The sequence below is a fragment of the Synchiropus splendidus genome, chromosome 13, assembly GCF_027744825.2.
Source record: "Synchiropus splendidus isolate RoL2022-P1 chromosome 13, RoL_Sspl_1.0, whole genome shotgun sequence".
NCBI lineage: Eukaryota > Metazoa > Chordata > Actinopteri > Syngnathiformes > Callionymidae > Synchiropus > Synchiropus splendidus.
In genome coordinates, this window is record NC_071346.1 from 4,246,727 (window position 1) to 4,260,547 (window position 13,821).

At 47.7% G+C, this 13,821-nt stretch overlaps 2 protein-coding genes across 5 annotated transcripts in view; one reads left to right on the forward strand and one right to left on the reverse strand.

Annotated features, from left to right (window-relative positions):
* Window positions 1-13,821, forward strand: part of pigk (phosphatidylinositol glycan anchor biosynthesis, class K) — an 82,696-nt gene that overhangs the window by 53,618 nt on the left and 15,257 nt on the right. For 2 of the 3 annotated variants that reach the window (XR_008416337.1, XR_008416339.1), the window contains exon 13: window positions 505-5,042. The gene's annotated coding sequence lies outside the window, so the exon portion shown is untranslated. Of the gene's footprint in view, window positions 1-504; window positions 5,043-13,821 lie in introns of those variants that run through there. The other variant, XR_008416338.1, reaches the window with a different exon arrangement.
* The window catches only part of st6galnac3 (ST6 (alpha-N-acetyl-neuraminyl-2,3-beta-galactosyl-1,3)-N-acetylgalactosaminide alpha-2,6-sialyltransferase 3), a 36,348-nt gene continuing 32,432 nt past the window's right edge, over window positions 9,906-13,821 (reverse strand). For both annotated transcript variants that reach the window (XM_053882367.1, XM_053882368.1), the window contains exon 5: window positions 9,906-13,296. In XM_053882367.1, the coding sequence (XP_053738342.1) occupies window positions 13,116-13,296 (181 nt within the window). In that variant the 3' untranslated portion in view covers window positions 9,906-13,115. The remainder of the gene's footprint in view (window positions 13,297-13,821) is intronic.

The following is a 13,821-nucleotide window of genomic DNA, read 5'->3' on the forward strand; positions in this document are numbered from 1 at the left end:
GGTGAGCAGGTGTTTGACGGTGAAGATGAATTGTGAAGCGCTGCAGGCACCTGTCGTAAACACAGCCGTCCACCAGATGGCGCGAGGTTAGTGTCGTAATTCAGGAAGCGAGGCCTTAGGTTTGGAAAAAAAAGTTGAAAATTCGGTCTGAAAACATGAGAGAATCTTCATAAAGCCCCTCATTTTGTTTGAACTTCCTCCAATCCCTGCAGGACTTTCTTGGTCTTGTTCTTTTTATTATTGTGGTTTTCAGTTGCCTGTGATCAAAACACTTCACTTTCTTTCTTCTCACTTTCTTATCTGAGACTTTAGATTCAGTTCAGTGATAAATCACCCTGTTCTTCTCACGGTTGCAACATCTGGTTCTGGATCTGAACTGTTGTCATGTCCATGGGAATCCTAAATCATCTGCCGCTGGAGCTGCTGAAGTGACAATGCCTCAGACTAAATCACCAACAAACACGTTTGGGAATGACTGAAACTGTGAATTTATGTTCTCCACAGGAAGAGTGGGGACAAACAACACATAGAGAGGAAAACTGCGCACGGCATACCAGCACTGCAGACAGGAGTTAGCGTGCCGTCGCGTGGTTCTGATTTCACGCGTCACTGCTGCAGCAAACGTCAAGATGATGTAAGTCAGTTTTTGATTTGTACACTTAAGTGTTTAGCTTAGTACACACAAACATCAGAATGTTCATTTTGTGCGCTTGTGGGACTCGATTACTCAAAGAAAATAAAGAAAAATGTAACCTCAGGTGACCAAGGACAGTATCAAAGAATCCAACACGAAGATTGACAAAGTTTAGCCTCAAACTGTAGCGTACTAACAAGCATCAATGTAGCACTAAACGTCACAACAAAAGTAGTGGCTAGTGCATTTGTTGGATTCGGTTATGATCTGCTATTTTCGAGCCACTGAAGTGGACCAGTGCGAACCATGACAGGCGTGTAAGAGTGGAGCCCCAGAGCAGCCCAGCAGGATGAAGGCACTGATGTTAGGAGCTCTTCTTCATCTAGGTTTGTTTTGGAGTGGGAGTTCTCTGCTTTGTGCTCTTCTGCCCTTCTCCTGGGAGGCCATTTCTGCTTCTAAGTTTTCAGCTCTGCGCGTTTATCTTCAGGTTTGCGTTGCGTTTGACATTGACTGTTGGCTCTCTGGTGTGGCTTCACCCCGCTCAGCGCGGGTTCTGTTGTTTATGTTGCTCTGGAGTGTAATCGTGCAGCTGTAGCTTTAACGCCGTGACACAATAGATGGCTGAAGCTCCTATGACAAAAGATTATGTGTCTGGAGCGCTGGATGCTGCGCCCACATTAACAGTGAGATTGTGTGTAATCTGCTTATGAAAACTCCAGTCCACACAAAAGCAACTTCCTGCGAGCAATAATCCACACCAGCATGGATAATCACGCACAGGGAGGGCAACACAAAGATTCAAAGACAAGATCGTCTGCTGGCGGACTGAGCGGGAGGCCTCTGTCTAACAACAGAGCGAGTCTTTTCATTCAAGTCTCGAGTCGAGTGAAAAGTCAGAAGCATCAAGATTCTGGGGAATTGTCCCTGCAGCGAGGGCTTTGCTAAAAGGAGGCAGTTTAGTTTGGAAGCAAACAACAATGGAGAGAGAAATGTCGGTTTCAGGTCAAATGACTGCAGATGGAATGTAAGACTTGGCCCGTGTCCACTATTCATTTGCTCCTTTGAACGATGCTCTGACTGGCTAAGCACAAGGCTCTTCCCAAACATAAGATCTGCTTATCGTACTTACGAATCCATACAGACGAACAGTGATGAGGTACCACAGGCATGTTCTACAACAACTAGATGCTATAGTCCTAACTTGGTTGTATAGCGAGACATGACTAGTCAACGTGAATCTGAACTCTTAAGACCCATTACCACTGTCTGCTAAAGTTGTCGAACAAGTTAACTGATCGCGACAACTAGAGACTCAACGGTTTGACGTGATGGTAAAGGCTGCATGCTATGATGACCCACACTGCAGCGAGTCCCTAGACGATTTGACTGGAAACTAGATGTCACAGACTTAAGACTTAGACGGGAGAGTAAACGCTACGAGACTACACAAAAAATATTTCACACTATGCAATTGTTTAGAGCGCTGAACATAATTTCTAGTGTTCATATATATATTGTGTGTTGCTGTGTGTGTTGTTGTGAACATAGTCAGTGACTAGTCAACTATCAAAATAATCGTTTCAGCCTTACTACACTCCAAGATGAGAAACTAGAAAATACTACAACGCTACAACGAGAGCAATAAACGTCACGGCACGAGACTTGCAGACAGACTAGACGCTACTACAGAAAATCCGACTTGACACAAACACTCACTGAAGATTGACCTGAAAAAAAGAAAAACAAGCGCAAGGATAGTAACACCACAACATCAGCGGCCAAACACTTGAAATAAATGACTTGGCAAGGAATGAGTCGACATCACTGGAGTGCTAAAGTAGCTAAAGCTATATAGCAGAAGTTGTTCTTCATTTTTCTTGGGCGCTTGTCGAAGATTGTGAACAAGACTGTGACATGAATCTTGTGTAAAAATGTGCAGCCTAATCGATCGGACACTTTTCTCCTGAAGAGCATATGACTGTGATAAATCCAGCTCTAGATCTCCTCAGCCGAACTCTCGAGAGCTCTAAAAGCAAACATAACCTGATTTGAATGTCTGTGTCATCTCCAGGGAATGAGCTCCGAAGTGAGCCCAAGGTTCAACAGGCTCTTTGTGCGAAACAAACGGTCTAACATGGAAAACATTTCTTTTTAATAGTAAACTTTTACTGCGAGTCCCTCGACGGAGCCAAAGTGCTGAGTCACCGCCACAGAGGACAGTCGTGCTGTCAGAGCCATGTAAACAGAGAGCGTTATATACGAGCTAATACATGGAGGATATAATCACACAGATGAATACTGTTCAGTTGAAGGCACGTTGTGGCACTGAGAAATACCAGTTATTATTACCTCCATGCATATTACATGACTCTGGGGTGAGAGTTAAAGGACTGAGGAGGGGAATCGCCGCTTAAGTAATTCTGGTTAGTGGTGGAATTGCTAATGCCGTGTGAGTGTGGGAGTCTTCCAACTGTGTGGGAATGTTGGCTCGGATTGCTCGCTGCATGTCACTCACCGTCTCTGCTCCAGTTCATCCTGCAGTGGTGCTGAACTTTGACCTCCCTGTGGTCAGTCTGGTGTGAGAGCTGTAGCTTGACGTGACACCAAGACAGTCAGCACAGTCTTGGATTTTGAAGCTCATTTTTGTCGTGAAATATGCATTTATATTTCTATCTGTCAGCTGGGCGTCCAAGCAACTGGGAGGAGGCCTCGGTGCCCCACGCTGCAGAATCTCTTGAAAGAGGCACACGTCTTTATTGTGAGCCCACTGCTACTAGTTTTTAAACTCGTAGTTGGCCCTGTGATGGTGAACTTTCACCTCTACCCACATGTTGACGGTTGTCAACAATCCTTGTAGCTAGTGTTGTTAACACCAAGGCCACTCGGCAGAAACATCGGTGGCTGTTTACGATGCCCACGAGGAGCGAACAACCCGCCTCCTACTTATCACCCGTCGCAGGCCGTTACATGGCTGTCCGTCTCCGGTCCACGCAGGGCCGTAGATCTCTTTTTATGTGCGGTGTAATTCGGCGCCCACCTGTGATTTACGAGAGCGAGCTGCTCCCCGGGGTGTCGCGGCGCTCAGACCTTGACAAGAGAATCCCACTGACTTTTTGTCCTTTCCATAATTAGAGAGTACATCCTCTCCAGCCTGTTCATTACCCCCCAAGCCAGTGACGTGTGACGGGGGGTGGGGGGCTGTTTTAGTGCAGCCGCCGTCCCTCACGGGTGAACGAGGACGGGAAGTGTTTGTTCAGTTTGACTGCACAACATTCTGCTTTACTGAGTGTGTTGGACACAGTCTCTGCCAGGAACGAAGCTGTTCTTGAGCGAGGTACGAACATTACATTCATGCTTAATGTGTGTTAGCGCCAAGGCACAAAGGTCGAGACTTGTACGCATCAACACGAGTCCTCTCACAACTTCAAACTGGGAAACTAAAATGAAGTCTCAATGCTTGCACACACGACAATAGCGCTGCATAAACCACAGAAGATGCTCACACACATTCACATTGCTGTTCAAAACATCCACACACATTGACACGCGAAAAGTCACACATCAAAACAGGCTGATGCACATTGTGTCCCATTTCTCACCCTAACACTTGTTTTTGACCCTAACACTGGGTTTTGCACGTTCACGTGTCAGTGTAGTGTGTCCCAACACTCCTAAGACTGAGGGCATTCGCCGTTCACCACTTGAAATGATCCCTTCAAACCGAGGGAGCTCCAGAGCTGACTTGAAACCAAGTGGGAATATGAAGTGTGGAGAGATTTCCAGGCTCGACTGTGTCCGATAACATGAACAATACAACACATATGTACAGCAGTATGTTTTTATTTCTTCTGAACAAACAACAGTGGGCTAGCATCCAGGCTAACGTTAGCATCCTCATACCTCTAACAGATCTATTACCGCAACGTAGCGGCAAAGTCGGCTTCTGCTCCGCCGATGCAAGAGGTTGCAGAAACGCTGGAGCTGGCATTTCTAAAACGTCTCCAACACTGGATATGCAGGAAACAAAGCCAATGACACGTTGTCTTTACGCGTGACGTAATGAAGTGTTGTCCCAATTCTGAGGGACGTCAATCACGTCACTTGGTCGTCGGAGGGCACTTCATAGTGGAGGGTGCTCAAAACCAAGTGCTTGTGTTAGTGGGAGAAATGGGACACAGCCTAAGACTCACCGATGAAGGATATTGTTTAAAAAAAAAAAACGCTGGTAATGTATGACCTGCACCTAAAATAAAATGCATCCTGATTTGTGCAACTCGATATCTTGGGGACCCTTGGACTAATGGTGATGCCACCTGACCTAAATCGAACAGGTGAAAGCTCAGTGCTGACTTGTGTTTCACTTCTTCATCTGTGCTCAGATGGATCCATAAATCATCTTCAAGTACATGGTGCTGCAGGCGGGATGTGCAGGGGCGGAGGAGTGGGGTGGGGTAGACACTGAGGTATCAATGCTGAGCGGCTTTCACGGCGCGAACCCGTCTCACCCGCAGCAGAGACACACACCAAGCCGGAGCCTCACAAAGCCGCCGGCCTCCTTCTGTACCCGTCCAGTCATCCCTGAAACTAGATTCCCTCCTCCATCATGCCTGAGGGAACAATTTAATTAAAGTCCAGCGTGGAGCAGAGGACACTCCGCCAGCCGTTCCTGACGCCTCTGCTGTCAACAAATAAAAAAATAATCCCTGGCACCGACTGTAAGCACAGCAAGCAGAATGTTGTGTAATCTGCTGCGCGGTGTTGCAGGATTAAAATAAAAATCTCTTTCATTAACACTGTTTTTAGACTGGTACCTGACTCGCGGCTCTCGCACGAGGTCGGCGTTTATTGCAGAGCGAAGTGGAGCGGATGCTCTCCCACTGAGATCAACCACAATTAATGTTTTTACAGACGGACTTTTAATTACAGCGAAGAGTGTGAGAGGCTCTGAGCTTGTTATCTCGCACACAGAGAGTGTGATGACTGAAGCATTTTGCTCGGAATAGTCTAGTTTGACCGCCGTCAGAGATGCTGACAAACCGGCTGCTCGCAGCTGTGGCCCAATCTGCGTCACTGCATGTGTGTGCAGTGGTATATTTGGACACGTTTGCACTGTTTGTGTGCTTACACAGCATGTTCGTACTGCATGTATGTGTGTGCTCATACCGTGTTTTAGTCACAACCACGGATGGTTGCACCACATCTTCACTCCAGTGGCAAAATATATGGACGTAGATTGAAGCTAGGAGGGCGTCTGGGCGTCTGCGAAACATGAAAAAATGGACGCCAAATTCTCGATCGTAGTTTGATACGGTCAAGAATCAGGTGTCCATTTTTTCATGTTTTGCAGACGCCAAAGGCAGCCTTCAGCGTTGCTTGTTGACGCACTAGGCTTTCAATCTAAGCACATGTTCCGCCTGTCACTCCCTCTGGCGTCTCAGTCTGAAATGCGCCCTGAGATTTCACCTGCCGCCAACACAAACTGAAGCGTGGAAGTTACTCTGTGAGGTCGTGCAAGTTCCTGAATACGCCATTTCCCTCCTTTACTACATCAAACCACAGTAATACAACCTCCTCTTAATGTCGCTGCCATTAACGTGTCCGTCTCATCCCAACTAATGGAAACTCCCATTTTGTGCGTCTCTGGAAGAGCCACTTTAACGTCTTGCCTCCTCCATTTCCATTTTATTGAAAGTGACAGTGAACTCCAGATAAAATTCTCCCCTCTGAAGGCGAACTAGCAGCTAACGTCGAGAGGTAATTTCGACTTTTTCTCCGTGACCGGGGCGACCTGGCGATGGTGCCCAGAGATTGGAGGGAGGGATAAATGAACCCCCTCGGCTCGGTGAATCTCGACACAGTCTCCCTCACGGCTCTGGCTGCGGGAGAAATGGCTAATTAACTTCTGGAATCTGGTTGTTTATCTGACTCCGCGACGTGACTCTGTGCCAGTTTCTCTGTCTGGGAGCCCGTCAGCCGCCAGAGCGGGTCTCTGCTGAATCTGCGACATGAATATTCCGTGCTCCGGCTCTGGCAGTCGGCCACCGCTGATGCTCGACGAGGCTGATATAAATGCACCAATGTCTCTCATCACCACGGCCTGCGGGGACTCGTACTCGTCCATCCTGACAGGATGACTTGTGTCGAGGGAGGAGAAAGTGGGGCAGGAGCAGGGAAAGGTTTGCGGGTGACGTGGGAGCAGCGGGAGGCCAGGAGTGAAGGATTGCGAACCGATGAAGTCGTTTGTAACGGTGTCTGAGAGTGGTGAAAACAAGGACGTCTGAACGCGGGAGTCCGCAGTGTGCAGGGTCCTCATAGGTGCGGCATTTGATTTAATTAGACTCTCTCAGCGAAGAGAGTAACAGAAGGTACATTTGTTTAGCTGCACACTGATATGTCCTAATGCTGCGACGGCCATTCGTCTTGTCTTCATGATGGCCCACTGAACCCACCACACTCTACTCACTGTTAGCCCTAAGACACGCCCACACCAAGTGCAAAACCCGTCTTGCATGTCGCCTTAAAAATGTAGCTGGTGCGGATCTGAACTTAGAGGAAAGATCGGAGAGGCAGAATTGTAGCCCTTCTATCTACTGCGGTTTATAAAAAGCTACAAAGATACTGAGCTTCTCTCTGGGAGTGAGCAGGATGAATAGGATCAGGAAGCAGTAGATCAGAGGGACAGCACATGTCAGGTGTTTAGGAGACAAAGTCAAAGAGGCTAGATGGAGATGGTTTGGACATGTACAGAGGAGAGAGAGCCAGTACATTGGTAGATGAAGATGTTGAGGTTGGAACTGACAGGTAGAAGGTGGAGAAGAAGGCCAAAGAGGAGATTGATGGAGGTGGTGAAGGAGGACATGAGGTTTGTAGGTATGAGAGGAGAGGAAGCAGAGGACAGGAGGAGATGGAGGAAGATGATCCACTGAAGACACAAAAGACTTGGACGCTGCCATCTCAGGGTCCTTCAGGGCTTCCAGAAGCGCTTATAGCTTGGTGAGTCGCGAACATGATGAAATCTGGGCTTCAGTTGGTTGACTTGTTGCTGGAGTTCATACTTTCCAACTTTGTTTAGCGTGACAAATGTCACCCCAAAGTACCTCATCCCCCCGCTCTCTGACTGTCACATGACGGTTTGTCGCACACAGTCGCACCTCAACACTGACTTAATATTCACTCTTGCGCGACAGGCGTCTTGCCTTCAGATGCAGTGAGAATTTCAATGGTAGAAACAGCAAACTAGTCCCAATTGAACAGGATATTTGTCGCAATTTAAGAGACCAAAATTGTCAGTGCAAACAGGAATCCGGAATAGACTTGGCAAACTAGTTCAAAACAGACTCGGTCAACAAGGAAGACACTAAATTGACTTGATGGGGCAACCGTGCTAGTAAATCTGAAACATGTTAATTTGCGTCTTCTTTCAACGGTCGGAAAGGCTCTTCTACCGATTGGAAACGCGGCAGCGAGGAACGTAGCCGACTGCAGGTGATTGATCGCTGAAAGCTTTTAAGGATTAGACCTCTTGGAGTAATTGAATTAGCATCATGACCGCAGGAAGTTTTAATCGCAGATGAGAAAAGATGTCGGCCACTTCGGCCCGCCACATCACTTAGCGCGAGGTCGTACATCACGGCCCGTAAAAACGCTCATTTCTGCAGTTAAAGCCTGAAATATGGTTGGAGAGGCGGCGCAGATTTATCCTCTCCGACTCCGGCGGGCAATTAGTCGCGGCTGAATATTCTCCGTCGCCTTCAGATCATCAGAAAGTTGTTGACATTTTTGCGCCGGCCCATAAAGCTGCCCCCGACGGATGACGGGCTCCTGGGGAGGACGTGGACGGACGGGAGGAGCGGGGCGTGATCAATACAAACACCAGGCAATTAGTGTAGCGCTCGTATTTCTCTCCGGTGCCGGGTGTGAAACTAGGAGCGTGAAGGCCCGTGACTGCCCCCGGTTAATGAGCCGCCACCGCCGCTTGGGGGCTTCGCTAAAGAGACTTAAAGAAACATGCGCAGAATCAATCAACACTGGAGTACGAGTCACTCGCTCGCCCGAGTCTTTCCAACGTCTCAACCTTTTTTTTTTTTTTTTTTTATTCCCACTGGTCTTCCCATAGTCATGTTCCTACTTTAATGTTTTCACCGCTGAATTCTGCGACGTGACCTTTGCTCCCCTCACCTCTCCTCCGGGTAATGACCGAGAGATAATGACATAAAAGCAAGCGCCATCTGGCGCTGCAGCGGTCAAACTCTGGCCCGGAACCAACCGACCAGAGCCCGTCTCCTGACCTTGATTCCGATAAATGCTACATCTCACCATCTGCTCCCCGACCGACACCACAGGGAGAAGTTCCCCGGTCGTCCGGAACCTTTGCGTCTAGAGCGGCGGCTCATTAGCTGCTCTGATGTCGTACACAAATCTCATCACGGTTGTTATTGAAAACACGCTCACAGCTACTTTGTTATTAGTCCATACATCAGCCGTGACAGTTGTCTCCTGAAGTACTGCTGACACCTTTGTACCTGGATCACCGCCGCGGGGTTAATGGAGTTTTTCTTCGGCTCTGAAGATGGATTTAGCATATTTCCAAATGACTGTCAACTCGGTTGCTGGAGGTTTTCTTTCGCTGCAGACTTGTGGATAAACAACTTTTCTTTTCTTCTGCAGAGACTTCCTCTTTGACATGTTTTGGCATCCGTTTTTCTGCAACTGCCCTTGTTTTATGACTTAAAAGTCCTCCTTTATTGCTTTGCTCTCAGCTTAAAACTTCTTTTGCTGTCCTTTTTCTGATTTGGTGGTAGGTTGCAGTTGTTGCTTCTGAATTTCAAGAAAATGCGAACGCATGTACCATGTACCCATGTAATGTGTGTGAGTGTTGCGTCCTCCTTTTGTTTCTGTATGGCCTCAGATTTGGTCCCTGAGATGTCACACAACCATTCTGAACATTCATGGAAGTACGATTTTTCTGAAAACATTTTCTGACAGCCATGACCTGGACTCGAACTTGAGCCTCAGCAACAGGTCTTGACTGCTTCAATGAGACTGTTTGCTGGCAAAACTGTCCCAGTTATTTTGCCAGTAGACAGATTGTAACTTCCTTTTTATGTTTCTTAGCTGCACCTCCTCTGGCACAGCTAATATTAGCCAGGCAGAGACAGCACTGACTGCACCGTGCTGCGTTCAGGAAACTTCAACGCTTAAAACAACAATAGAAACATCGTGATTTCTCTTCTCATTGTTCTAAAGAGAATTATGAAACTATGACGGTCATAATAACGAGTCACCTGACTATCATTTCATTTGTCCTTTATCTCACTGACACAGACAAACGTCAGATTTCAAGTTATTTATTTTCTCTTTGCTCAAAACATAATAAAAGACACAGAGGACAAAAGGATCCCAGCTGGTGGAAACATTCACGATATCTCTAATATGACCTGACAGAAGACACTACGTCATCTGCCACATATGAAGTGATATTTTCTCGCCAACAACGGCGTCTGAGTTAGCATGTTAGCTTGAGAGAAGTGATTGGTACATTCTACAGATGTGAGCGGGACAGAGGAACACAAGGGCACTTCACCTGGGCGCAGGAAATAATCTCAGAATCCAACAGAAAAACAAAAAGCACTTGGCAAACATGGCAACAGTCGGGAAGAACACGACGCTCTATATACACGAAAAACAAAAGCAGTGTCCCGAGAGGATGACATTCCGCTTCCTTGGCATGTTACCATTTTCTGGCGGACGGACTGCACGGCGAGGTGGTGAGAGCTGCCACATGACATCACAATCACAAGCGGTTGGAGTCAGGGAAGAGACATGCAGGACAGTTTCACTGGTCCACGTCTGTTCCTCTGGACCGAAGAGCCACACCACAAACCTCCTTCTGGTCTACTGAAAGACATCACGCCTCCTTCGTCTGCCCCAGGGCCTCCACCCATTTGATCCCTAGTCCATGAGACAAAATGCCTCCTCAACCGGCTTCTCTGGGAGGTTCTAGTCTGAGTCTCTCCCAGGTGACTGGAGAGCTCAGCTCTTTCTTTTCACCTCGAGTCAGTGACTTCAGCTAATTCAGTCAGGGTTTTTTTCACACAATACATTTAAAGAGTTTCAGATTCCAGCCTCTTCATATCTTAAATCTTCATCAGGTTTGACTTTAAAAACATATTTTCTTTAATATTTGAACAACAATATCCCAGTTAGACTTGTTAACTGCTTTAAAAAACTTCTTGAATCTGACATTTTATTTATTCATTTCCTTGTTCCACATCCAACAAAACCTTATCTCCACTTTTATTTGGTCTTCATGATTTATTTCCTAAAAGTTGTGTAACTTCTAGTTGTGATTTTTTTCACTTCTCTGTTTCATACTTATTTATGACCTTGATGCTGAGGGAAAGAAAAGCCAAAACTCTGAAGAACGAATCAGTAGAAACAAGAACAATTAAATAAGAAAGTGAAGCGGATCGATTGACTGCAGGAGAGCAATTAATGGAGATATCTTCCCTTCATTTTTAGTGATGAATTTGTCAACGTGCATATTTTACACCCTGCTGGTCCAGAGGTGTGTACATGCCTGTGTGTGTGTGTGAGGTGAGGCTGGTCTCCTGGTGTTTCTAGAAACAGGTTCTCCTTATCAGTATGCAGCTCCAGCAAAAAGAAACCTGGTGAAATTCAACGTTTAAAATGAGGAAAAATGCTCCTCTAAGAGAGGCGTGCATACAGAAACCCTCCAGGGGGCGCTAGGGAGTCCCATCCGGGCACCTGGGCGATGGCTCTTCACCGTCCCGGAACAGACGTGGCAAGGGTCAGAGGCGAACAACACAAACAGGCACGAAGCTGGACAAGAACATGAGCGACACGATCGCGTCGTCGCAGGCACGAGATGACGGTGGAACAACTTGAAGCCGCGTCACCGCACACATGAACCCCCCGCGGGGTCGACACCTTCACGGTGACATTGCACATTCCTCTATTTGCTGACGTGGCAGACATTTAGTCACAAGAACTCCCAGTTATAAAAACACAAAACGGTAAAACATCTTCATGTGCCACCAGGGCGGCGAGACGAGGACAAGTCGCGCTACATGGACAGGTCGGAGCCTGCTCTTGTTCAGACGCTGCATCGATTCGTCTTCAGCTTTTACCTGGTAGACAAGCGTGACATCATGCTGCACCATGTTACACCTCACGTCTTCAATACACAATCTGGTAGTTTACTGTTGTCTGCTACTGTTGCCCAATAGTAAACCACAGACTCAGTACTTGGACAAAGTACCTCAATATTTTGATCAGTATTGAGTCGACTTACTTGTACTCAGCACCTCCTGTAGACCTTGTGCTTGGTATTAAAATCCTTCATCTGAGTATCTTGTAATATCTTGTTATATTGACTTGGACACATGACCTTTGGCTGAACGTCAAATTATTTTGATGCAGTGTCTCGGTACTGCCACTAAACATTTACCTTCCCGGCTCAGTGTTTCAGTACTGTGATTCAGTGTTGCCACTGGACTGAGTTGTTTAGAGTTCTTTAACTCATGGTCATGTACCGATGTGTGTGTCGTGGGGAAATATCGACATAACCCTGCAACGTACAACATCAAAACAGGTCTGCCACCTTGGCCTGTGGTCACAGCACATTCGCAGGAATGAAAAAGTTATTTCGACAGTAGCTTCCATGACTGACTGACTGATATGTTCTCAGCTAGTCGAGGGTCTTCCGATGCCCATCCGGCTTGGAATACTTGTCACCGCGTAGCTCAGACTTCTGCTGTCGCTTCATTTGAATCGTATAGAATCCAAGGTGTGTAAACATCTGATCGGTCGTCTTCATGGGCTCTGGAAACAAAGTATTTACCGCAGTCCTGGTCGGAGCACACGTCGATAAAGATGAGTGGCCTCCATGTTCGCTGAAGCTCATCCCGGCTGAGTTCAGTAAATAGAAAGTGACAGCGCTCCGGCCTTCGGTGGCTTGGCGCTGACTCCTGACTGATGGCTGCTATATTAATAATCAGACGGCTGACAGGAGACAGACGTGTGGGGACGAGCGAGCCGACATCACTTCAGACGTTCACTACAACGTGACCCGTCTCTGCGGCCCGCCTCTGCAGCCTTAAAATTCAGCCCCCTCGATGCTCAGCGCCTCCGGACATCTGCCGAGGTCAGAGAGCGCTTGACGGACTGTTTTTTTTTTTCCTCTTTTCTTCAAAATCAAGATCGCCTTTGAACCGTTCCTCGCTGGACTCACAGAGCAGCGGACGGATCGATAAATCCGCCAAGAGGACCAGCCTGCTGAAACTCCGGATCAGTTACGCTCCAGAATAAAAGATGTGTTCAAGTCGGCTGGGAAATTCTTCAACCCCGAGTGATGAAAATGTGTGATATGTCGAGAACACAGATGTCAGGGAGCTCGCTGGGCGTGCAGGGTGGTGGCGGGCGATAAGGGTGACAGAGTCCCGTGGTGGTCTGGCCGGGGTCACGACGGGGGGTTGAAGAACTTGATAGTGTGAGTTTTGGCCCATTTGCTGAACACAGACTTCTCTGTGATAAAACGGTGCCCTCCATAGGGGGCGCTCTCGTGCAGCAAGTACTCTGCGCACTCGTCCCGGCTGCCGGCTTCGTAGTAGTGGTACGGAACCTTCCTGTGGGCCTCAGACCTGCGGAAGACCCGAAATTGAAGTTAGACACGAGATCGGTTTGTTGCAGCCGTGTTCACTTTGGCTAAAAGTTTTAGCAAAAGTTCCTCTGCAGATGAGCAGTGATGGCGAAGGAGAAGCTGAAGGTGAGGAATAACAAGCTGCTGTTGTCGCGCCTGACATTTTACTGCCGTTCATCTCATCCATGGCTCTCATGGCGAGCCACATCATCCCGCTCCTGATGAGTCACCCTGTTTACACTTCACTTGTTCCTCCTTTGAACATCAACACGCGCAGGCTCTGCCTTCGCGCCGTTAATAAGACGTGGCAGTTTTATGGGAGGATGACTTGTGTCGCAATTTCATCTGGAGGGTGAGCGCGGGTCGAGAAGAAACAGCCGTCACAACAGCGGCCAAATTCACAGCACAGTGGCTCGCGTGGCTCCCACCAGGGTGGAAGGATAAATTCTATCTCACTTCCTCTGCTGCTCCGGCAGCGGGACAATCGGAGCAGAGAGAATCACATCTTTCCGGGAGGTCCTGACCA